This window comes from Dendrobates tinctorius, unplaced genomic scaffold (genome assembly GCF_039654945.1).
Source record: "Dendrobates tinctorius isolate UK_male_01 unplaced genomic scaffold, ASM3965494v1 ptg000073l, whole genome shotgun sequence".
NCBI classification, from domain to species: Eukaryota; Metazoa; Chordata; class Amphibia; order Anura; family Dendrobatidae; genus Dendrobates; species Dendrobates tinctorius.
Genome location: NW_027361741.1, coordinates 19,744,016 through 19,771,219, shown reverse-complemented (window position 1 = coordinate 19,771,219; position 27,204 = coordinate 19,744,016). Strand labels below are relative to the sequence as shown.

At 44.3% G+C, this 27,204-nt stretch overlaps 1 protein-coding gene across 1 annotated transcript in view; it reads right to left on the bottom strand.

Annotated features, from left to right (window-relative positions):
• LOC141096204 (dehydrogenase/reductase SDR family member 4-like) overlaps window positions 1-26,921 on the bottom strand; it is a 180,622-nt gene extending 153,701 nt beyond the window's left edge. The window contains exons 1-4 of the mRNA XM_073582688.1: window positions 26,807-26,921; window positions 26,431-26,526; window positions 26,153-26,330; window positions 21,800-21,901 (exon numbers count right to left, since the gene is read on the bottom strand). Of these exons, the coding sequence (XP_073438789.1) occupies window positions 21,800-21,901; window positions 26,153-26,330; window positions 26,431-26,519 (369 nt within the window). The 5' untranslated portion in view covers window positions 26,520-26,526; window positions 26,807-26,921. The remainder of the gene's footprint in view (window positions 1-21,799; window positions 21,902-26,152; window positions 26,331-26,430; window positions 26,527-26,806) is intronic.
• Between the last annotated feature and the right edge of the window lie 283 nt (window positions 26,922-27,204).

Genomic DNA, 27,204 nt, shown 5'->3' with positions numbered 1-27,204 from the left:
ATTGTTTCCCCCACTGTAAGCCCACCGGTTAGCACAGCAGCAAATGTTGAGGTGTCGTTGCAAGACCACAGCAGTCAGGGAATCCCACTGTTATATCAACGAAAGACTGATTCTAGGCCATCAGAAAGAACACCAACTCCATCACCATCATCAACCCTCTCTCAGTCCGCCCTGTCCACCGCTACTTCCACCATATGCAGCTCTCAAGTCCAGCTCACCCTCCCAGACACTATGAGTAGGTCAAGAAAGTACTCAGTCTCTCATCCGCGTACACTGGGTTTGAACGCCCACATTGCCAAACTAATCTCGTTTGAGATGATGCCCTTTTGGTTGGTGGAAAGCACAGCTTTCCGCGAACTCATGGCCTATGCAGTACCACGCTATGACCTACCCAGTCACCACTTCTTCTCTAGCAAAGCCATCCCAGCCCTCCACCATCATGTGAAAGACCGCATTGTCCATGCACTCAAGGAGTCAGTGAGCGGAAAGGTGCACATCACAACTGATGCATGGTCCAGTCGGCATGGCCAGGGCCGTTACGTGTCCATCACTGCGCACTGGGTTAATGTGGTGGATGCAGGGTCCACAGGGAACAGCGGTGGTGGGACAGTGCTGCCTAGCCCACGGTATAGGAAACAGTTGGCTGTAGGCGTTCGACCCTCCTCCTCCTCCTCCTCCAGAAGCGAAAGCTCGTCCACAGAGCGCAGTCGTACGAGCACTCCATCTGCAGCTGCCACTGTTGCACACGATGTGTCCCCCTATCAAGCAGCTAGTGGAAAGCGTCAGCAGGCTGTGTTGCAGATGATGTGTTTGGGCGACAGACACACCGCCGAGGTGCTGGCCGAGTACTTGAAGCGACAAACTGAGTCATGGCTGGGCAGTGTACATCTTGAGGCAGGCAAGGTAGTTAGTGATAACGGCCATAATTTTGTGGCAGCCATAGCCCTTTCAAAACTCAGCCACATACCTTGCTTGGCTCACACCTTGAACCTGGTGGTGCAGTGCTTCCTCAAAAATTATCCGGAGTTAACAGCCCTGCTCCAGAAGGTGCGAAGACTGTGCGCGCACATCCGCCGGTCGCCTGTACACTCCGTTCGTATGCAGAAGCTGCAGCGATTGCTCCACCTTCCCAACCACCGCCTCATTATTGACATTGCAACAAGGTGGAACTCCACCCTGCACATGGTGGAGTGGCTGTGCGAGCAGAGGCAGGCCATAATGCATTTGTGGGAGGATACACGGCCAGGCACTTTGAGAGCAGACATGGAGTTGACAGGCGTGCAGTGGTCGAAGCTGAAAGACCTTTGTAAAGTCCTTCAGTGTTTTGAGGAATGCACACGGCTGGTAAGCGCAGACGACGCCATCCTAAGCATGAGCATCCCACTTATGCATCTGCTCATGCAAACTTTGACGCACCTTAAGGAGCAGGCGTCTGCAGCCAATGTTGATGAGGAGGAAGAGGAGGAGGGAATCCTTGATGACATTCAGCCATTGTCTGCTCAGGGACCTCTCCTGGACGAGGTGGAGGAAGAAGAGGAGGAGGAGGAGGATGATGGGGATGATTACTTAGGGGAGGAGGATGCATCTCGTGGGGCAAGTGAAAATGTTGGCGTGGCAAGGTCTGGTACAGGGTTTGTGCGTGACTGGAGGGATGTGGATTTGCCAGAAAGTGCTCCTCCACCCAGCACTCGCAGTGCATCATTGACACCGGGAACATTGGCCCACATGTCAGATTATGCCTTGTGGATCCTAAAAAGGGACCCCCGCATTGCCAAAATGATGAACGATGACGACTACTGGTTGGCCAGCATCCTGGATCCACGCTATAAAGGCAAATTACAAAACATCATGCCACAGGAGAACCTTGACCTAATATTGGCTAATAAACAAGCAACTCTGGTAAATCGGTTGCTTGAGGCATTCCCAGCACACAGCAGCGGTGATGGTTCTCACACGAGCCGTACGGGCCGGGGGCAGCTTGGCAGAGGTGTTCGTGGTGCACACAGCAGAAGTGGCGTTGGAGACAGGGGTTTCATGACAATGTTGTGGACTGATTTTTCAATTACCGCTCACACAACTGGTAATACTGCATCGATGGAAAGTGACAGGAGACAGCAGTTGTCAACTATGGTTACAAACTACTTTTCCTCCCATATCGATGTTCTCCCACACAGGTCATTCCCCTTTGACTATTGGGCCGCTAAACTGGACACCTGGCCTGAATTGGCACAATATGCCTTACAGGAGCTCGCTTGCCCAGCTGCAAGTGTGCTATCGGAAAGAGTCTTCAGTGCAGCTGGATCAATCCTGACAGAAAAAAGGACCCGTCTGTCAACCCAAAATGTGGATGATCTAACCTTCATTAAAATGAACCACGCATGGGTTTCCAAGGATTTTGTCCCACCTTCCCCTGATGACACATAGGGTGACAGAAAAATGGCTTGCTTTGGTCCACCTCTTCCTGGTACTTCACCTATTTCGCCTTTTGCATCAGTTGAATGTCCAACATCAATATATGCCACTTTCTAAAACTCCCTAACTGTGCTGCCTCCCCCCCCATGGCCGGGGTCACCACCTAGCGCACGACTCCGTGCGAGTGCCGTTGCCCTGGACAGGTGGGTAGGCCGACTCTTGGGCGCGGGCACTGGCACAGGGTCCCTCATAGTGCAATCAAGTGTCTCTGACGGTGGTGGTGCACACCCGCCGTCAGACACACCGCTGTACTATGAGGGGCCCAGTGCCAGTACCGACGCCCACGAGTGGGCCCCCCTTGCTTGGCCAGGGCCCCAGCATTTGCAATCTTTACCTCTCCCTGCTCCTCCGCTGTGTAATCTGGGCCATCAAATCCATACTGTGCCTGACACCGTCTGAGCCTGCCTCCTGAGACATATATTTTGAATGTGTACGCTATCCATACATGTTATCCGGGGATACGGTACCCTTTCTAACCTTTGTGCAATGACGTGCAATCCATACTGGGCCTAACACCGTCTGAGCCTGCCTCATGCTGTATAGACATATATTTTGAATGTGTACGCTATCCATACATGTTATCCGGGGATACGGTACCCCTTCTAACCTTTGTACAATGACGTGCAATCCATACTGGGCCTAACACCGTCTGAGCCTGCCTCATGCTGTATAGACATATATTTTGAATGTGTACGCTATCCATACATGTTATCCGGGGATACGGTACCCCTTCTAACCTTTGTGCAATGACGTGCAATCCATACTGGGCCTAACACCGTCTGAGCCTGCCTCATGCTGTATAGACATATATTTTGAATGTGTACGCTATCCATACATGTTATCCGGGGATACGGTACCCCTTCTAACCTTTGTGCAATGACGTGCAATCCATACTGGGCCTAACACCGTCTGAGCCTGCCTCATGCTGTATAGACATATATTTTGAATGTGTACGCTATCCATACATGTTATCCGGGGATACGGTACCCCTTCTAACCTTTGTGCAATGACGTGCAATCCATACTGGGCCTAACACCGTCTGAGCCTGCCTCATGCTGTATAGACATATATTTTGAATGTGTACGCTATCCATACATGTTATCCGGGGATACGGTACCCTTTCTAACCTTTGTGCAATGACGTGCAATCCATACTGGGCCTAACACCGTCTGAGCCTGCCTCATGCTGTATAGACATATATTTTGAATGTGTACGCTATCCATACATGTTATCCGGGGATACGGTACCCCTTCTAACCTTTGTACAATGACGTGCAATCCATACTGGGCCTAACACCGTCTGAGCCTGCCTCATGCTGTATAGACATATATTTTGAATGTGTACGCTATCCATACATGTTATCCGGGGATACGGTACCCCTTCTAACCTTTGTGCAATGACGTGCAATCCATACTGGGCCTAACACCGTCTGAGCCTGCCTCATGCTGTATAGACATATATTTTGAATGTGTACGCTATCCATACATGTTATCCGGGGATACGGTACCCCTTCTAACCTTTGTGCAATGACGTGCAATCCATACTGGGCCTAACACCGTCTGAGCCTGCCTCATGCTGTATAGACATATATTTTGAATGTGTACGCTATCCATACATGTTATCCGGGGATACGGTACCCCTTCTAACCTTTGTGCAATGACGTGCAATCCATACTGGGCCTAACACCGTCTGAGCCTGCCTCATGCTGTATAGACATATATTTTGAATGTGTACGCTATCCATACATGTTATCCGGGGATACGGTACCCCTTCTAACCTTTGTGCAATGACGTGCAATCCATACTGGGCCTAACACCGTCTGAGCCTGCCTCATGCTGTATAGACATATATTTTGAATGTGTACGCTATCCATACATGTTATCCAGGGATACGGTACCCTTTCTAACCTTTGTGCAATCACGTGCAATCCATACTGGGCGTGAGAACGGCTGGCGAGCTGTTAAGCAAGCTACAGCACCTGTCCAGACAAGTACAGGGATTCCCTAGCGAGGAGACTTATTTGATTGTTTTCTATGTTGGGACAGCAATTTTTGGGGAGCACTATACTCTGGAGAATGATAGATGGGGCCCACCATACACTGGAACATTCCAAAGGTGGACATCAGACACTGGAGCAGCATTTACAGGGCCCATTATACACTAGAGCATTAGAAATGGGGCCCATTATGTTTGGAGCATTATTTGGGCCCATAAGACAGTGGAGCTTCATCCATGGGGACCAACATATACTGTAGCATTATGTGGAGCTCATCATATACTGTTTCAAACATTATATGGGACCAATGACTTTGTATGGAGAAATAGATGGGCCTCGTCATGAGATGTAAAAAGTGAGGTATTTTTCATTGTACTATACCGCTATTTCTCTGCCGTATCGGAGCATGATGAGTTGTGGTATGTGTTAAAGGGGCGCTCTTTCGCCCAGGGCACATGAAAACCTGCAGCCAGCCCTCCCCCCCACAAATTTATCCAAATAACCCCCATTTTTCAGTGCGTAACTTGTATTATGAAGTTAATTAAGGTTGACAAGCTTAAGTAAGAAGAATTGATGCTTTTGGCATTCAAATGGGCACTGTAGGTGTGTTTCCTGTCCTCCTCTCACTGCCGACTTTTATTCCCCATTGACTTACATTGGGTTTCGTGTTTCGGGACGACCCCGACTTTTCCCTATTATCGGACGATCTTGCTCGACCCGACTTTTGGAAAAGTCGGGTTTCACGAAACGAAACGCGACCCTAAAAAAGCAAAAGTCGCTCAACTCTACTCCTGGTAACTCCCATTCCCAGCGATGCCTTGCGACAATGACCCCAGATGATGCTAGACCGCTACATCATCACAGGTCATAGTCGCAAGGCATCACTGGGACCGGGAGTCGCCGGGAGCGTGGCTGAGAGGCAGGAAGGCTGCGGGGGATGCCGAAAGGTGAGAATATCACAATTTTTAAATTCAATTCTTTTTTTAACAGGGATATGGTGCCCAGGGCCTGGAGGAGAGTCTCCTCTCCTCCAGACACTGGGTACCATCTGCCCATTTTCCGCTTACTTTGCACATGGTGGGCATAGCCACAAGCAGAAAGTAGGCAGGACAATGCAATGCTACGTGTGCGGAATCCCAGCAATTCCACAAAAAGAATGAGCATGCTGCATATTTTTCCGAGATGCGATTCCGCCGCAGAAAAATACGCAGCATTAGCACAGCATGTGCGGAATGCCATTGAATTCAATGGGTTGCTAATTGTATGCATTTTCGCAGTGTTTTCACCGCGTTTTCAAGGCAAAAAAAATGCTGCAAAAAAGCATAAAATCCACGGCAATTCCGCACGTATGCACATAGCCTCAATTTTCCTCGGTATGAGGCTCCATGGAAGATGCTGCCTTGTGCAATAAGGATGAGTGTGAGGAACATTAGGTATCAACCCAGAACTGCAGAGAAGGACATTGTACATGACCTGAAGAGAGCTGGGAACACAATATCAAACATTAGACTTAGTAACACACTATGATGCCAAGTGGAGATGAGCGACTTTGCCTTTTTTAGGGTCGAGTCGGGTTTTCGCAAAGTCGGGTCGAACGAAATCGGCAAACTATTGGGAAAAGTCGGAGGCCGACTGAAACACGAAACCCAATGCAAGTCAATGGGGAAGCAAAATCGGCAGGGAGTTGTGGACAGTAAACACACCTACAGTGCCCATTTCAATGCCAAAAAACATCAGTTCTTATTACTGAAGCTTGTCAACCTTAATTTACTTCGTAATAATAGTTACGCATTGGAAACTGGGGGTTATTTGGCTAAAGTTGTGGGGGGTAGGGCTGGCTCCAGGTTTCTGTGTGCCCTGGGCCAAAGAGTGTCAGTGCACCCCTTTAACACATACCACAACTCATGATGGTCCGATACGGCACAGAAATATAGGTATAGTACAAGGGCAAATTCTTCACTGCTTACATGACATGACATGATCGATTTTAAATTCTACAATAGCTCAAAAAAAGGACAGTATATTACTGCATACAGTATTATGGCCACCACATTGTGCGCCATACAGAATAATGAGCCCCATATATTTCTCCATACAGAATAATTGGTCACGTATAATGTTCCATACAGTATATGATGAGCTCCAGATAATGCCACAGTATATGATGGTTCCTATGGACGATGCTCCAGTGTATGATGGGCCCTAATAATGCTCCATATATAATGGGCTCCATTTCTAATGCTCCAGTGTATAATGGGCCCCGTAAATGCTGCTCCAGTGTCTGATGTCCCCCATTTGGAATGCTCCAGTATATGATGGGCCTCATGGATGATGCTCCAATGTATGATGGGCCCTAATAATGCTCCATATATAGTGGGCTCCATTTCTAATTCTCCAGTGTATAATGGGCCCCATAAATGCTGCTCCAGTGTCTGATGTCCCCCATTTGGAATGCTCCAGTATACAGTATGATGGGCCCCATTTTTAATGAACCGAGGCATGGTATGTGAAAGGAGCTCCATGGAGTTATCTGAAGTGTGTGCTGCCGCATCCTTCACTTTTGATGTGAGTGAAGGACACAAGGAAACGGGTTGCTCCAGAGCAGAAGCCTGCACTGATGACTTAGTGCTTGGATTTTTTGAAACTTCAGAAGAGGAGGCGATAGAGCTGGAGTCTGTTTCAGCAATGTAAGCCAAAAACAGTTCCTGATGCTCTGGCTTTAAAAGCAGTCTAGCTACTCCCAGAAAAGGGAGCCTTCCAGGCCTTCCAGAGCTACACCATGACGCAGGCTCAACACCTCCTGCCCTAGCTGCTATTGTGTTTTTGGCACTACCAGCAGATGCTCCACCATCACCATCACTAACAGGTGGCCCCCCATGCACACATCTGCATCTTCTTCCACCATACTTCCTCATGTTTTGAAAAATGGACCCAAAATACCAGCAGATATATGGTACTGTATCAGAAGCGTACAGCTCTTTACAGTGTAGGGATAACAGTAAATCTCCGTATATATTTCATGAGTTATACACAGACACTCACAGGCTAAGTATGGATTACACAATAAAATAAAAAGTTGAAAAAGGGTACAGTATCATCAGATACAAGGTATATATAGTATAGTGTAAACATTCCGAATCTCCGTATATATTTCAGGAGGCAGACACCAGCGCTCTCAGGCCCAGTATGGATTACACGAGAATATGTAAAACTGTAAATGGGTAATGTAACACAAGCGTACAGCTGTATACAGTGTTGGCCAAATTTGAAATGTCAGTATATAGTTCCGTAGTCACCCTTAGACGCTCACTCAGTCTGGGTTTGACCATAATAAAAAATGTTGTTAAAAAGGTACTGGATAACAAGATAGCAAGTATATATATTATAAGGTACAATTAAAATCTCCATACACATAGTCCCGTAGTCACTCTCAGATGCTTACTCTGTATGGATTTGACCGTAACACTAAATGTCGAACAAAGGTACTGTATAACAAGATACAAGCTGTATCGAATATAGGGTAAAAATTGGTATCTCCGATTCACCGTCTATTTAGAAGGCGTAAAACATAAACGTTCACTCACTATGGATGATACCTTAATAAAAAATTTTGAACAAAGGTACTGTATCAGCACATACCAGGTGTATCCAATCTAGGGGTAATTGTAAATTTCCGTCTACACTTCCGGAGTCAGACACAGACACTCACAGGCTCAGTATGCATTACACCAGAATTTAAAAAGTAGAAAAAGGGAAAGGTATTCGAGGCGACCACCAGTATACAGTGTTGTGGTACTTTTAAATCTTTGTATATATTTCAATCTCAGTAAGCCAGTCCAGACTCTCCGCTACTGGAAACTAGAGTTGAGCGACTTTGGTCGGATCGGGTTTTGTGAAACCCGAATGAAACTAAATTTGTTCCAGATGAAACTGGTCCAACTAGGGCAAAAAAAAGTCGGAGTTTCGACTGAAACCCGACCCCAATGCAAGTCAGTGGGGAATAAAAGTCGGCATTGAGTGGATGAATGTCATCCGCTCAATGCCGACTTTTATTTCCCATTGACTTGCATTGGGGTCGGGTTTCAGACGAAACTGACTTTTTTTACCCTAGTCTGACCAGTTTCATCCGAAACAAATTTTGTTTCATTCGGGTTTCACGAAACCCGATCCGACCAAAGTCGCTCAACTCTACTGGAAACTACATGAATACAAGTACAGATGGAAAATCGAGTGTTTGCAGAAATTTGGGAATTACTCATCGCGGGAAAACCTCCCGGTAGATGTTGCAGAGGCGATGCAGACCCTCAATTACTGTGTCTGTGGAGACAGCGAAAACAGTTCTTTGTGAAGAAAGGATTGCTTTATCGCAGTATCGTGGATCACATCACCGTTACTCGTCTCCATCAAATTGTGATCACATGGTGAGATGTAGACATGGTCCTCACTGCCTATCATGATGTGTCTGGTCATTTTGGAGGGCAAAAGACAGAAGCCACAGTCCGTAGGCGATTCTATTGGATTGGTATGAGAGGAGACATTGAAAAATGGTGGCAGGAATGTCACACGTCTGCGACTATCACAACTGTGAAAGGTGATCACAAAGCACCACTGCATCCGCTTGTAAGTTGACGTCCATTACAAATGGTAGCCATTGATCATCTGAAGATAGAGGCCAGCAGGACAGGCCACAGCTACATCTTAACCATCATCGATCAATACACCAAATTACTAGTGTCTGTCCCTGTGAAGGATTTAACTGCCCAGACTACACAGCGGTGGAGCACGGAGAGGTAAGTATTGCAATTTGCAAGTGCTGTGGCCATGACCAAGCAGGGGGGTACACTCGTGGGCGACGGTACTGGCGCAGGGCCCCTCATAGTATGCAGGTGTGTCTGACAGCGAGTGGGCCCCCCCACCGTCAGAGACACTATGTTGTACTATGAGGGGCCCTGTGCCAGTGCAGTAGGCCATCAGTGGGCCCATCCACCTGATCAGAGCAACGGCACATGCCCGGGTGCGCCAGGTGTTGACCACAGCCCTTGGGGGGGTGGGCAGCCCAGTTAGGGAGGTTTAAAAAATGGCATATGTTGATGTGTAGGCTGGACAATCAGCAGCTGTAAATGGCGGAATTGGGCAAGTCCGAGGAAGAGGAGAACAAAAGCGAGGCGGTTTTCTGGCAACCTATGTGTCATCAGGGGAAGGTGGGACAAAATCCTTTGAAACCCATGCATGGTTCATTTTAATGAAGGTTAGATCATAAACATTTTGGGTCGACAGATGGGTCCTTTTTTCTGTCAGGATTGATCCAGCAGCACAGAAGACTCTTTCAGATAACACACTAGCAGCAGGGCAAGCGAGCTCAAGTAAGGCATATTGTGCCAATTCAGGCCAGGTGTCCAGTTTAGAGGCCCAATAGTCAAAGGGGAATGACCTGTGAGGGGGAACATCGATATGGGAGAAGTATTTTGTAACCATAGTTGACAACTGCTGTCTCCTGTCACTTTTAATCGATGCAGTATTAGCAGTCCTGTGAGCGGTACTTGAAAAATCAGTCCACAACATGGTCATGAAACCCCTGTCTCTAACGCCACTTCGGCTGTGTGCACCATGAACACCTCTTCCATTGTGCCCACTAAGGCTCGTGGGAGAAACAGCACTGCTGCTGTGTGCAGGGAAAGCCTCAAACAAACAGTTTACCAGAGTTGCTTGTTTGTTAGCCAATATTATCTCTAGGTTCTCCTGTGGCATGATGTTGTGTAACTTGCCTTTGTAGCGTGGATCGAGGATGCTGGCCAGCCAGTAGTCGTCATCCTTCATCATTTTGGCAATCCCTTTTTAGGATCCTCAAGGCATAATCGCACATGTGGGCCAATGTTCCAGGTGTCAATAATGCACTGCCACTGCTGGGTGGAGGAGCACTTTCTGGCAAATCCACATCCCTACCGTCATGCACAAAACCTGTACCTGACCTTGGAATGCCAATATTTTCTCTTGCCCCCTGAGAAGCATCCTCCTGCCCAAAATAATCATCCCCCTCATCCTCCTCTTCCTCTTCTTCCTCCACCTCGTCCAGGACAGTTCCCTGACCAGACAATGGCTGACTGTCAGCAAGGGTTCCCTCCTCCTCCTCCTCCTGTTCCTCCTTCTCTGCAGATGCCTGTTCCTTAATGTGTTTCAAACTTTGCATGAGCAGATGCATAAGTGGGATGCTCATGCTTCTGATGGCATCATCTGCGTTTACCAGCTGTGTGCATTCCTCAAAACACTGAAGGACTTTACAGAGGTCTTTCAGCTTTGACCACTGCACACCCGACAATTCCATGTCTGCCCTCAAACTGCCTGCCCATGTATCCTCCCACAAATGCATTACAGTCTACCTGTGTTTGCACAGCCTCTCAACCATGTTCAGGGTGGAGTTCCACCTTGTTGCAACGTCTATAATTAGGCAGTACTTCGGGAGGAGGAGCAATCGCTGCAGCTTCTGCATATGACTGGAGCGTACGGCCGAGAGACGGATGTGCAAGCACAGTCTTTGCACCTTATGGAGCAGGTATGTTAACTCCGGATAATTATTAAGGAAGCACTGGACCACCAGGTTCAAGGTGTGAGCCAGACAAGGTATGTGTGTGTTTTGCAAGGCTTATGGCTGCCACAAATTTATAGCCGTTATCACTGACTACCTTGCCTGGCTCAAGATGTAGACTGCCCAGCCATGACTCAGTTTGTCACTGCAAGTAGTCGGCCAGTACCTCCGCGGTGTGTCTGTTGTCACCCAAAGACATCATCTTTAACACAGCCTGTTGACGCTTACCACTAGCTGTTCAATAGTGAGACACCTCATGTGCAACACTGCCAGCTGCGGATGGAGTGCTCGTGCGACTGCTCTCTGTGGATGAGCTTTCGCTTATGGAGGGGGAGAAGGAGGAGGGTCGAAAGCCTACAGGCAACTGTTTTCTATACCGAGGGATAGGCAGCACTGTTCCACCGCCGCTGTCTCCTGTGGAGCCTGCAACCACCACATTAACCCAGTGCGCAATGATGGACACGTAACGGCCCTGGCCATGACTACTGGACCATGCATCTGTTGTTAGGTGCACCGTTCCACTCACTGATTGCTTGAGTGCATGGACAATCCGGTCTTTCACATGCAGGTGGAGGGCTAAGGTTAATTTCACACTTGCTTTTTTTTGCAGCGCGTTTTTCCCGCAAAAAAACGCATTGGAAAAACGCATACAAACTCATACAAATGCTGCGTTTTTTTCAAGCATTTTTATGAGCATGCATGAAAAAAACGCAGCGTTTTTATGCATTTGTATGCGTTTTTAGTGCGTTTTTACCGCGTTTGCGGTTTTTTCCAACATTAGGTGGCCCCTCACACTAACCCAAACCATGACTTTACTAACCCTAACCCTAACCCTAACCCTGACCCTAACCCTAACCCTAACCCTGACCCTAACCCTAACCCTAACCCTGACCCTAACCCTAACCCTAACCCTAGCCCTAACCCTGACCCTAACCCTAACCCTGACCCTAACCCTAACCCTAACCCTGACCTTGACCCTAACCCTTAACCAAACCATACTAACCCTAACCCTGACCCTAACCCTAACCCTTAACCAAACCTTACTAACCCTAACCCTAACCCTAAACCCTAGCTAACCCTAACCCTAGCCCTAAACCCCTTAACTAACCCTAACTCTAACCCAAACCCCTAAATTCCATTGTCCAACTAATGGTAAAAAAAAAACCGCATGCGCAAAAAAACGCATACATAAGCATGCCAATGTGCACATATGAGCACCCATAGACTTATAATGGGTGTCTTGCTGTAAAAAAACTCATTGCGTGCGCATGCGTTTTTTTGAGGCAAGTCGGACGCCCAAAAAATGCAACAGGATGCATTTTGTGCGCCCGAGCGCATACCGCAAAAAAACGCATGCGTGGAAAAACGCATACAAACGCATGTGTATGCGCACATAAGCGCATCCCATGCAAAGTATAGGAAAAAAAACGCATGCGCTTTTTAGCGCTAAAATACCGCGATAAAAAACGCAAGTGTGAAACCAGCCTTAGGATGGCTTTTCGAGAAAAGAAGTGCCGACTGGGTACGTCATAGCGTGGGACTGCGTAGGCCATGAGCTCGCGGAAAGCTTCGCTTTCAACCAAACGGTAGGGCATCATCTCTAAGGAGATTAGTTTGGCAATGTAGTCGTTCAAACACATTGTACGCGGATGAGAGGATGAGTATTTTCTTGTCCTACTCAGAGTGTCTGGTAGGGTGAGCTGGACTGGATAGCTGCATATGGGAGAACTAGCGGTGGACCGGACGGAGTGAGAGGGGGTTGGTGATGGCATTGGTGGTGATGGCCTAGATTCAGTGTTGTGTTGCAAAACCATTGTTATTCCCTGAGTGCTTTGGCCTTGCGTCGACACCTCCACATTTAGTGCTGGTGGTGTGCTTAATGGTGGCGGTGGTCTTACAGTGGGGGTAGCGATGGAGCATTGTTGGCTACCTTCAGTCGGAGCAGGTGCACATGTGCTACCTGAGGTTTTGTAGTCCGTCCACGCTTGCAAGTTCATGTTGGTTAAATGTCTAAGCATGCAACTGGTATTCAAATTTCTGAGTTGTTTATCTTGGCTAAAGGTCCTTCTGCACTTCTTACAGGTAACCTTTGCTTCATCAGTAGGATTTTGGACAAAGAAGTGCCACAATGCACTCTTCCTACTATGGTAAACATTTTCTGGCCTTGCACGCTGTGCTAAGTTGACCGTCTGGTCAAGCTGTCCTGAAACTCTTATTTTTTGGTCCACGTTTTTGGACAGCTTCGGGCCTGCCAGATATCCGCTGCTGCGATGTCAATGCCTGCTGTGGATCCTACTTCTTATCTGAACTATTGCCAGCGCCACCCTCCTCCCCCAATGGATGCCAATCCGGGTCCAGAACTGGGTCATACATCACCTCCTCTTCAAAGTCATCTGCACCTTCCTCTTTACCTTCCTCTGTGTCACTGTGTAAGGTGGTATAGTATGTGGGAAGGGGCACCTGAGTTTCATCAGGGTCAGATTCTGGCTCAGTAGACTGCGAGGGCAATGTAGTGTACCAGCAGAATCATCTAGCAGTGGCTGTGCATCAGTGCACTCCATGTCAGATTCATCTTGGACTGGGAAATTCAGAATTTGACTGGATAACCCAGGCATGGTATGTGAAAAGAGCTCCATAGAGTAATCTGAAGTGTCAGCTGCCGCATCCTTAACTTTTGGTGGGGGTCAAGGACACAAGGAAAGGTGTTTTTCCTGACCAGAACCCTGCTCTGACGACTCCGTGCTTGCAAGTTTCGAACATTCAGAAGAGGAGGCAATAGAGCTGGTGGCTGTTTCGGCAATGTAAGCCAAAACCTGTTCCTGATGCTCCGGATTTAAAAGCGGTTTTCCTACTCCAAGAAAAGGGAACCTTACAGGCCTTCTTGGGACAGACGAAGACACAATCTTAACACCTCCTGCCTTAGCTGCTATTTTGCTTTTGCCAGAACCAGCCATTGCACCACCACCATCAGCACCAGCCATGCCCCCCTGCCCACGTCCGTGGCCTCTTCCACCATATTTCATCATGTTTGGGAAAATGTACCCAAAATACCAGCAGAGAGATGGCACTGTATGAGGAGTGTCCAGCTGTGTAAGGTGTATTAAAAAAATTAAATCTACATATATATTCTGTTAGTCACAGATGCTCTCCCAGTATCTATTTGACCGTAATACAACAAGCAGATATACGATACTTTATCAGAAGTGTACAGCTGTATACGTTTTTTGTGTAACTAACAATCTCCGTATAAGTATTTACGGAGTGTCACACACACACACTGACTCAGTATAGATATGACTGTAATGCGAACAGCAGATACTGTATACAATACTGTTTGAGAATTGGACAGCTCAATACGGTATAGGTCTGGAAAATTGGAAAATCTCTTCTGTTTGTTTTTCCAGAGTCACACACAGATCGCTTGTATTTGTCCATGATACCAGCAAGTACACGGTAGTGTGTTACAAGGAGCATACACCGCGTGGGGTAATGGTCCTGGGTATGGCATCCATGTATCTTTATTTCCATTGTGACTATTGATTGTCTTGGTGGCAGTTTTAGATATTGTTTTGCCTTACTACGTGTCCTGGCACCACTGACATGTGGAGTTAACTTCTCTTTCCCCTTCTCCTTGCTATCTGGGCTTATTAGGGTCCTAGCATGAAAACTATATAACATGGATTTTTGTTTGTGGTTGCTTTATTATGGGCAGGGCTTTGTTTAGGGTTATTTAGTCCTCATGAGCCTGGGAATAGGGAGGTATACTGCTATAGTGTCGCTGGATTATATGCTCACATTATATGTACTTATACGTATGACATTTTTGTACTGATGTGCATTTTAGGTACCATGGATGCCATAGTTTTGTGATTTTATCATGTTTTTATTGTGTATAACTATTTTGTATCAATAAAAATTACTTATTTCAGTTGTCACTTTAATTGGTGCAGTGTGCGCTTTTTTTGCAGTGGTGCTTTTTCTTTTCCTTTTCTATTGTCATTATTCCACTGCAGCGGCACCTGGCAATATCACTGATGTTGCTATCATGCACAGCTGAGTGAGCCCACAATTGTATCTTGCATGTTTATACGGAGTGACACACTCTGTCTCTGTATAGTTTGGACCGTTATCAAACAGCAGATGTACGAAACTGTTTGAAAAGCTGACAGCTCTATAGGGTCTACGTCTGGAAAAATGGAAAATCTCCTCTGTTTGTTTTTCCAGAGTCACACACAGATAGCTTGTATTTGTCCGTGATACCAGCCAGTACACGATAGTGTTTGAGGAGCGCACACCGCTATACGGTGTGTGAAAAAATGAATGCTCGGTAACTGAGCAGAACAAAATAATAAAAGTTGGAGTGCTTTGAAAAAAAGCAGTTTGAACAGCAATGTGCACACACCAATGCAGCTATCAGGTAGCCTGAAAAGGCAGCCTAATCACCACCAGCGCTACTGCACACAACAAAAATCCTCCCCTTTCACTGCACACTAACTGTACAGGGAAAAGCACTATCAGCAGAAGCTATTTATTTTTTCTTCTTCCCAGCCTTACGCTCTCCCTATTCAGAATCAGCAGCAGCAGCTCTCCCTAATCTAAGATCGGCAGAAGTAAGATGGCGGTCGGCGGGCACGGCCTTTTATAGCCCCTGTGATGTCACACAAAGCCAGCCAATCACTTCAATGCTCCTCTCTAAGATGGTGGTGGCTGCAGCCCATGTCATCGCGTTGCCCACAGTGTGCGTCCTCCATCATTGGCTGAAAAAAGGTGCTGGAAGCATTATTTGAAACGCGACTTTGGCGCTCGGGTCGGCGACCTCATGGCCGACCTTATGCTATGGTCGGGTTTCGTTTCATGAAACCGGACTTTGGCGAAAGTCGGCGATTTTTGAATTTGATCGACCAGTTTCGCTCAACTCTACTGCCAAGGATTAAAATCCTGCAGGGCACACAAGGTCCCACTGCACATGCCAGCACATGTCCATGCTCATTTGAAGCTCATCAATTATGTTTTACATGATCAATGGTCTAGCCAGTCTCCAGACCTGAACCCAATAGAAAATCCTTGGAGCAAGCTAAAACTCAATGTTGCCCAGCAACAGCCTCGAAACATGAAAGATCTGGAGAAGATCTGCATAGAGGAGTGGGCAATAATTCCTGCTGCAGTGTGTGCAAAATTTTCTGTACCAAATATTAAGTTCTGTTTTTCTATTGTATGAAATACTTATTTCATGCAATAAAATTAAATTTAATTATGCAAAAATTATACAATCTGATTTTCTAGATTTTTTTCTTAGATTCTGTCTCTCATAGATGAGGTGAACCTGCGATAAATATTACAGACCTCTCAATTCTTTGTTGCTAGGAAAACTAACAAAATCGGCAGTGTATCAAGCACTTATTCTCTCCCCATGCATAAAGAAAAATTTGTTTTTTCTCTTCTGTAGAAAATGTGATATATTATACTATAAACTAGGTGTCTATACTTAAGTTAGTAAAACAAAGTCAGAAAAAATTAAACTTAATTCATAAAAATTAGCACATGGAATCATTTTCTAAATTTAATTTTAACCCCTTAACAACCGCCGATATGCCTTTTAACGGCAGTAGTTAAGGGTACTTAACGGCGCTGTGGAGAAAGTAAATAGCGCCCCCCAGAGTCTGATTTTTTCCGGGGTCTCAGCTGTCAGGGGTAGTCGAGACCCCAGAGAACATGAATCGGGTCAGTTTTTACCGACCCTGCTTATTAATCGTATAACAGTGATAGCAAAAAAAGTTGCGATTTTGCAGTTGATTTCTCTCTCCTCTGATGTGATTGCACATCAGAAAAGAGTGAAATAGGGTCCCCGATCCCCCCGATACCTCCAGGTGGTCTTCGTGGTCCCCGGGCCCTCCTGCCTCTGCCGGTGGGCGCCACCATCTTGGTCCAGGAAGAAAATGGTGGGTGCATGTGTAGTGCGCCAACCGAATCTGCCGCCCAGCAGATTCAATTCATTCATTACAGGTATATTTTGATCTCTGTGATAAACCCTATCACTGTGATCAAAATAAAAAAAATAGTAAATAACCCCCCCCCTTTATCACCCCCTTAGTTACGTAAATATAATGAAACAAAGAAAAATTTATTTTCATTTTTCCATTAGGGTTAGGGTTAAGGTTAGGGTTGGAATTAGGGTTAGGGCTGGTATTAGGGTTAGGGTTAAAGTTAGAATTATGGTTAGGGTTAGAATTAGGGTTATTGTTAAAATCAGGGTTAGGGTTGGAATTAGGGATAGGATTAGGGTTAGGGCTGGGATTAGGGTTAGGATTAGGGATAGGAATTAGCTTTAGGGTTATGGTTGGGATTAGGGTTTGGGGTGTGTTGGGGTTAGGGTTGGAGCTAGAATTGAGGGGTTTCCACTATTTACCAACTTTGGGGGTCTAATTTCTCCTGTTAACATTGGGAAAATAAAAAATTGGGGGCTAAAAAATCACTTTTGTGGAATTTTTTTTTTTTCTTTTCACGGCTCTGCATTATAAACGTCTATGTAGTAATTGGGGGTTCAAAGTGCTCACCACACATCTGGATAAGCTCCTTGGAGTGGTCTAGTTTAAAAAATAGGGTCACTTGTGGTGTGTTTCCACTGTTTAGGCACATCAGGGGCTCTCCAAATGCAACATGACGCCCGCAGAACATTCCATCAAAGTCTGCATTCCAAAATGGTGCTCATTCCCTTCCGAGCGCTTCCATTTGCTCAAAAAGTGGTTCCCCCTACATATTGGGGGGTATCAGCGTACTGAGGACAAATTCCACAACTTTTGTGGTCCAATTCCTCTTGTTATCCTTGGGAAAATAAAAATAGCAGGCTAAAAATCATTTTTGAGGAAAAAAAGATTTTTTATATTCACGGCTCTGCATTTAAAAACGTCTGTGAAGCACTTCAGGGTTTAAAGTTCTCACCATACAGTTGTGGCCAAAAGTATTGACACCCCTGCAATTCTGCCAGATAATACTCAGTTTCTTCCTGAAAATGATTGCAAACACAAATTCTTTGGTATTATTTTCTTCATTTAATTTGTCTTAAATGAAAAACACAAAAGTGAATGAAGCAAGAAGCAAAACATTGATCATTTCACACAAAACTCCAAAAATGGGCCAGACAAAAGTATTGGCACCCTCAGCCTAATACTTGGTTGCACAACCTTTAGCCAAAATAACTGCGACCAACCGCTTCCGGTAACCATCAATGAGTTTCTTACAATGCTCTGCTGGAATTTTAGACCATTCTTCTTTGGCAAACTGCTCCAGGTCCCTGATATTTGAAGGGTGCCTTCTCCAAACTGCCATTTTTAGATCTCTCCACACGTGTTCTATGGGATTCAGGTCTGGGCTCATTGCTGGCCACCTTAGAAGTCTCCAGTGCTTTCTCTCACACCATTTTCTAGTGCTTTTTGAAGTGTGTTTTGGGTCATTATCCTGCTGGAAGACCCATGACCTCTAAGGGAGACCCAGCTTTCTCACACTGGCCCCTATATTATGCTACAAAATTTGTTGGTAGTCTTCTGACTTCATAATGCCATGCACACGGTCAAGCAGTCCAGTGCAAGAGGCAGCAAAGCAACCCCAAAACATCAGGGAACCTCCGCCATGTTTGACTATAGGGACCGTGTTCTTTTCTTTAAATGCCTCTTTTTTTCTCCTGTACACTCTATGTTGATGCCTTTGCCCAAAAAGTTCTACTTTTGTCTCATCTGACCAGAGAACATTCTTCCAAAACGTTTTAGGCTTTTCAGGTAAGTTTTGGCAAACTCCAGCCTGGCTTTTTTATGTCTCGGGGTAGGAAGTGGGGTCTTCCTGGGTCTCCTACCATACAGTCCCTTTCCATTCAGATGCCGACTGATAGTACGGGTTGACACTGTTGTACCCTCGGACTGCAGGGCAGCTTGAACTTGTTTGGATGTTAGTCGAGGTTCTTTATCCAACATCCGCACAATCTTGCGTTGAAATCTCTTGTCAATTTTTCTTTTCCGTCCTCATCTAGGGAGGTTAGCCACAGTGCCATGGGCTTTAAACTTCTTGATGACACTGCGCACGGTATACACAGGAACATTCAGGTCTTTGGAGATGGACTTGTAGCCTTGAGATTGCTCATGCTTCCTCACAATTTGGTTTCTCAAGTCCTCACACAGTTCTTTGGTCTTCTTTCTTTTCTCCATGCTCAATGTGGTACACACAAGGACACAGGACAGAGGTTGAGTCAACTTTAATCCATGTCAACTGGCTGCAAGTGTGATTTAGTTATTGCCAACACCTGTTAGGTGCCACAGGTAAGTTACAGCTGCTGTTAATTACACAAATTAGAGAAGCATCACATGATTTTTCGAAAAGTGCCAATACTTTTGTCCACCCTCTTTTTATGTTTGGTGTGGAATTATATTCAATTTGGCTTTAGGACAATTCTTTTTGTGTTTTTTCATTTAAGACAAATTAAATGAAGATAATAATACCAAAGAATTTGTGTTTGCAATCATTTTCAGGAAGAAACTGAGTATTATCTGACAGAATTGCAGGGGTGTCAATACTTTTGGCCACAACTGTACATCTAGATACGTTACTTAAGGGCTCTAGTTTCGAAAATGGGACCACTTGTGGGGTGTGTCTACTGTTTAGGCACATCAGGGCCTCTGCGAACGCAACATGACACCTGCAGAACATTCCATCAAAGTCCACATTCCAAAATGGCGCTAATTCCCTTCCAAGCTCTCTCATGTGCCCAAACAGTAGTCCCCCCACATATGGGGTAAGAGTGTACTCAGAACAAATTGCACAACAACTTTTGTGGTCCAATTTCTCCTGTTAGCCTTGTGAAAATAAAAAATAGCGTGCTAAAAAAATCATTTTTGAGGAAAAAAAATGATTTTTTATTTTCATGGCTCTGGGTTTATAAACTTCTGTGAATCACTTGGGGGTCCAAAGTGCTCACCACACATCTAGTTTAGCTCTGTAAGGGGTCTAGTTTCCAAAATGCGGTCACTTGCAGGGGGTTTCTACTGTTTAGGCACATCAGGGCCTCGGCAAACGCAACATGATGCCCGCAGAACATTCCATCAAAATCTGCATTACAAAATGGCACTCATTTCCTTCCGAGCACTCCTACGTGCCCAAACAGTGGTTACCCCCAATATATGAGGTATCAGTGTACTCAGGAAAAATTGCACAACAAAGATTATGGTCCAATTTCTCCTGTTAGCCTTGTGAAAATAAAAAATGGCCGGCTAAAAAAATCATTTTTGAGGAAAAAAAATGATTTTTTATTTTCACTGCTTTGCATTACAAACTTCTGTGAAGCACTTGGAGGTTCAAAGTGCTCACCACACATCTAGATAAGCTCCTTAAGGAGTCTAGTTTCCAAAATAGTGTCACTTTATTTTTTTTCACTGTTTAGGCATGCCAGGGGCTCTCCAAACGCGACATGGTGTCCAATCTCAATTCCAGCCAATTCTGCATTAAAAAAGTCAAACTGTGCTCCTTATCTTCTGAGCTCTGCCGTGCACCCAAACAGTGGTTTACCCCCACATATGGGGTATGGGCGCACTCAGGATAAATTGCAAACCGACTTTGGGGGTCTAATTTCTCCTGTTATTCTTGTAAAAATAAAAATATTGGGGCAAAAAAATCATTTTTAAGGAAAAAAATAATTTTTTATTTTCACGGCTCTACACTATAGCACTTGGAGGTTCAAAGTACTCACCACACATCTAAATAAGTTCCTTAAGAGGTCTAGTTTCCAAAATGAGGTCACTTGTTGGGGGTTTCCACTGTTTAGGCACATCAGGAGCTCTCCAAACGCAACATGACGTCCGATCTCAAATAAAGCAAATTCTGCATTGAAAAAGTCAAATGGGGCTCCTTCCCTTATGAGCTCTGCCGTGCGCCCAAAAAGTGGTTTACCCCCAAATATTGGGTATCGGCGTATTCATGAGAAATTGCACAATGAAGTTTGTGGTTAATTTTCTCTTTTAACACTTGTGAAAATAAAAAAATTGTTTCTGAAATAAATTTTTTGCAAAAAAAGTTAAATGTTAATTTTTTCCTTCCACATTGCTTCAGTTCCTGTGAAGCACGTAAAGGGTTAATAAACTTCTTGAATGTGTTTTTGAGCACCTTGAGGGGTACAGTTTTTAGAATGGTGTCACTTTTTGGTATTTTCTTTCATGTAAACCCCTCAAAATAGCTTTAAACATGATGTGGTCCCTAAAAAATGGTTTTGTAAATTTTGTTGTAAAAATGAGAAATCGCTGGTCAACTTTTAACACTTAGAACTTAGTAACAAATAAAGATGTGTTCCAAAATTGTGCTGATGTAAAGTAGACATGTGGGAAATGTTATTTAATAAGAAATTTGTGTGACATATCCCTTTGATTTAAGGGCATAAAAATTTTAAATTTGAAAATTGCAAAATTTTCAAAATGTCCACTTTTTTCATAACTAAACACAAGTCATATTGAAGAAATTTTACTACTAACATGAAGTACAATATGTCACGAAAAAACTTTCTCAGAATCAGCAGGATTCGTTAAAGCGTTGCAGAGTTATTACCTCATAAAGTGACAGTGGTCAGAACTGTAAAAATTGGCCTGGTCATTAACATGCAAAATGGCTCCGTCACTAAGAGGTTAATAACTTAAATGTTCAAACGATAATTACATTATAAATTTCCACTAGTGAGACATATCTTATTTTTATATTTATTAGAATTTTAAGCTCACCTTTGTCCACATGTCTTCCGTGGTATCAAATATTGGTCCAACAAATGGATTTACAGCAGCGTTACAGACAAGAATGTTAATTTTACCATATACTTCAAGAGCCTAACAAAGATAGCAACAAATTAAAACATTTTGGAGCTTAAACACCTTGTTGTATAACTTAATTACTAAATAATAAAAATTAATAATAATAATAATAATAAAGTAATATATGAATAAATCATTTCCGCCTGATAAAACAGAAGCTAGCTATTTTATATGCTAAGGCATTGTGATTGCCACAATTTGGTAACAATGCTTGTTATACATCAACTCATTTATCCAAACATAAAACATAAATGTGGTTGAAGCTAAATTTTAAGTAAAGAAGATATATATATATGTATATATATATATATATATATATATATATATATATACTAGCTGAAGAGCCCGGCGCTGCCCGGGCATAGTAACTAACTGTGGTTAGTTATAACAGATTATAATTATCCTCCATCCCATAGTCCCATGCCAATATACCCATCATACATATTCTCCATGTCGGCAGAGCCCCAGGCATCGACGGGCACACAACACTGCACCGCTGGGCACCGGAGACACCGCAGCACCGGCCAGCAACCCCCGGACAAGCGGAGAAACCCGGCAGCAGCACAAGACCCTGCATCAGCCGCAACGGCACACATCGGAGCCCCCCTCATTCCTGAATGCATCCTGCAGCATCACTCCGCGCCTGCCTCCTCCAGCAGCGAGCCTGGGACCCCGCTACACCGCTGCCACCAACCCCGGTAAGCAATAAGATGCAGGGATTATAAGAGGCACCACCATTTTATTAAAAAACATTTTTTCTTATTTTTCTCCTCAAAATTTGTGGTGCGTCTTATAATCCGGAGCGTCTTATAAAGCGAAAAATACGGTACATACTGCATATGCAGTACATTATACATGGTAACTTCATTATATTCAGTAAATACTGTATGTATATAGATATATACTGAATATTATGTATTTACAATGTACAATGTGCTAGATATATATGTTTATAATATTGTGACTTGGTCACTGGCACAGTGTATGAAAGAGAGGTATGTGTTACTGCGCATATTAGCATCAGTGATGTAAAACCAGAATAGTTTTCCTCCTGCACGCTATGTGGTGAGAGGGTAAGTTATATTCTGGCCTGGTTTTATTGGACCCCATATAGTGAGTGGGAGGGGCTCCACCGTATCTCCACCTGCAGAGTCCTGACAGGACCTGTGTGATGTCAAGGTCATGTAATCATCATATGTGGTGTTAAATACCTGACCATGAGAATCAGTGGGTGTGGCATGCTGGGAGAGGTGGAACTCCCATGTAGCTCCCAGAGGAGCTAAGGATGCTGTGCATGTTGCCTGCAGTGAAGCCTGCAGGGCAAGAACTCTGTTAAGCATTAACTTTTGTTTTGTTTTACAAATATGCCAGAAAGACTCTGTTTGTTTTCCCTGAACCCTGCTGAAGTTTATATATACCCTTTTTAAAAAATGTATTTTATGTTATGTATTCAAAGCATGTTTACATGATATCTCAATTCATCTTACAAATACAGGTCACATCCGTTACAATCCAGGCTGCCTCTCCAGATAAGGTGGGAATGGGATCAGGGATTCCAGTTTGAAGAAAGATGTCCCAGAGAAGATTTCTCAGAGTGCTGTGAATATGTCATTGTATATACAGCTCTGGCAAAAATTAAGAGACCACTGCACAGTTTTATCAGCTTCTCTACATGTCTGACAGCCATTCCATTCCAGTGTCAGTTGAATTCCAACCAGAGTGCACCTCATTCTACTTAATATACTTCTAATTAGGTGTTCGCCTGAACCAAATCTTATTTAACGAAAGAAAGTATAAAAAACCCTGCTGTGGTGTTCCCAGCCCTCTTGCAATAGGACAAGCTAAAGGCAAAATAAGTGCTAGCAATATCCAAAAAGTAATAGGAATGAAAAAACAACTTTTAACAATGCCAAAGAAATTGAAAAGAGAAGTCTTGAGTGAGGAAAAGAAGGGCTAAATTCTGACTTTACTAGCAGAGGGATACAGTGAGCGTCATGTTGCCTCCATCCTTAAAATTTCTAAGACACCAGTCCATTACAACAAGGTCAAGCAGCAGACATTGGGGACAACAAATCTACAGACTGGCAGAGGGTGAAAACGACTCTCCACTGACCAGGATGACCATCATCTTATTCGAATGTCACTCAGCAACAGCAGGATGACATCAGGTGACCTACAAAAGGAATGGCAAATGGCAGCTGAGGTGAAGTGCACGGCAAGAACAGTTCTTAACAGGCTTCTAGAGGCAAGGCTCAAGTCATGTAAAGGTAGAAAAAAGCCTTTCATCAATGAGAAGCAAAGGAGAGCCAGGCTGAAGTTTGCCAAAGACCATAAGGATTGGACCATAGAGGAATGGAGTAAGGTAATTGTTGGCGCCCCGACTTGGTGAGGCAAGCCTCCAGGAGTGGACCCTCTGGATCATGGCACCGAGGGGCCCCCAGGTGAGCAACCAGGTGGAGCCGACCCCTATACAGGGATCATTAGGAGCAGGCCCAGAGGTTCGAGTACCACGAAAGCCGGTACCAAGAGGGGCGGCTCTTTTTGGAAGCAGGAAAGCCCCTCTGCAGGACGGACAGAGGACTGAGCACCAGGACCGGGAAAGAGAGGACAGGACTGGAGTAGTAAGATGGACGAGGACCATGGGGCAACTAGACAGAGGAGAACACAGGAGACAGGACTGGAGCAGGGCTGCGGGAGAGCACCATGGAGCAACAGGAGTGGGACTGCAGGTGAGGATCATGGGACAATGGGGGCAAGACCAGAGTAGGACTGCAAGACGGGAGCACAGAGAGCAGGACGGAGCATGGACAACAGAACCAGAGCCGGGACTGCAGGTACACAATCAGAAAGAGAGAGTATGAGCATAGAGATAATGAGTAAGGGCCTATCGTGTTGTGAACACAAAGATCAGGTGCCTACATGACAGGAGAGTCCCCTGAAATACACAGTAAACGCCTCCCATTGGTAAGGCGGTGCTTCTGGGTCAGGGCACTGCCGGAGCTCAAGGAGGAGAAGGGAGACGCGACCTCGGCCTATGGCGCATGTGCATAGCGTGCAGTGACACCACCGGCCAAGGACTAGCAGGAGCAGGACACCGCGGCAGTCAGGTGGTGAGAGGCTGCGGCACTGGAGTGAGGAGGTGAGTATGAACGAGCACGACGGCGGACGTGACAGTAATCTTCTCTGATGAGTCTAATTTTCAGCTTTGTCCAACACCTGGTCATCTAAAGGTTAGACGGAGACCTGGAGAGGCGTACAAGCCACAGTGTCTTTTGCTCACTGTGAAATTTGGTGGAGTATCGGTGATGTTCTAGGGATGCTACAGCAAGGCTGGATTTGGGCAGGTTAATCTTTGTGAAGAACATATGAATCAAGCCACATACAAGGTTATCCTGGAAAAAAAGTTTCCTTTTGCTCAGGCAATGTTCCCCAACTCTGAAGACTGTTTTTTCCAGCAGGACAATGAGCCAGGTCACACAGCAAGGTCAATTAATGTGTGGATGAAGGACCACCACATCAAATCCCTGTCATGGCCAGCCCAATCTCTATACCTGAACCCCATTGAAAACCTCTGGAATGTAATCAAGAGTAAGATGGATAGTCACAAGCCATCAAGCAAAGAAGAACTGCTTAAATTTTTGTACCAGGAGTGACATAAAGTCACCCAAAAGCAGTGTGAAAGACTGGTGGAAAGCTTGCCAAGACACATGAAAGCTGTGATTAAAAATCATGGTTATTCCACAAAATATTGATTTCTGAACTTCTACTGAGTTAAAAAAATTTGTATTGTTTCTAAATGATTATGAACTTGTAGTCTTAGCATTATTTGAGGTCTGCAAACACAGCATTTTTTTGTTATTTTGACCATTTCTCATTTTCTGAAAATAAATACAAAATTTATTGCTTGAAAATTCGAAGACATGTTGTCAGTAGTTTATAGACTAAAAGAGCGATTTACATTTTACTAAGAAAAAATACCTATAAAGAGAAAAATAAGAAAAACTGAAAATTTTGCAGTGGTCTCTTAAATTTTGCCAGAGCTGTATATATAAGCTACAATAAAAATGTTTGCTGTACTGTATATGAGCTTTATTTTGTTTAACAATAGAAAATAATAAAAGAGAATAATAAAACTGTAAGGATATATAGATGCACAATAAAACCTGTATTTTACAGAAAAATGAAAAAAAAAAAGATTTTTTTTTTTAATAAAGATCCACCAGAAGCATAAGAGATTCAATATATTCCACATCCCAGTTCTCTTACTTTTGCCACTAATCTTTCTCTGTCTTCTTTATTGCCAACATGACACTGCATAGCATAGACACTTAGTCCCTCATCCTTTAGTTGTTCAGCAGCTTTTTTGACATTTTCTTGCTTACGACTGCATATTAAGACATGAGCACCATCCTGAGCTAGGCGTCGGGCTATTGCAAAGCCGATTCTAAAACAAAAAAATCACTACTCAGAAAAAAATACAACAATGTTTTTGTTTTCAATTTGTTTATAATAATTTCAGAACTTTTTTCTGAACACAGACATACCCATATGTGGCTCCTGTCACAATGGCAACCTTTTCATGTAAACCATTTTTGCTTTCATTGCACGGTTTTATTTTCACTTCGGAATGCATAGCTAAGCTATAAAAATTGTGAAGAAGGGACAAAATAGAAACATTAAAAAAATCCCAATATATTAATTGTATTAGATTACTGCAATATGCTCTCTGAGTTCATAAAGAGGATCTGAAAATGAATTAGAAGCTAGAAAATCAATTTTAGTACAAATTATAACATTTAAGTCAACTGTTTCTAGTATCACTCGATTATAACTGAGAATGACCTTTAGAACTCTTTAAGTTGCAAGATACTACTATCAGGATAATTTCTGCAATACCTAAGGCAAAGATACAAAAAATACCTGATTCTGATCAGAGATTTAAATTCAGCAGTCTGTGGTTTGAAAGCTGCTCTCTCACTATTTAACACATCTGACAAAATAAAATTGGGAAGGAAAAAAGAAATCCACACCTACTACAATGAATCAGCCCATATGTAGAGTAAAATGACACGTAGGTCATCAAGTTTAACCCTGAACACACTAGGTATGTTAGATCACATACAGGATATTGAAATATGATTTTAAAACAATACGGATGTAGCCTTTCTTAGACTAACACACAAAATGTCACGATGCAGAACGTTAACCCTGAGGCTATGTTCCCATGATGAGTATTTGGTGAGATTTTGTTGTTGCAGATATTCTGCAGATGTTCTGCATTTCTGCACCTATTTGCTAAACTAAGGCTGGTTTCACAT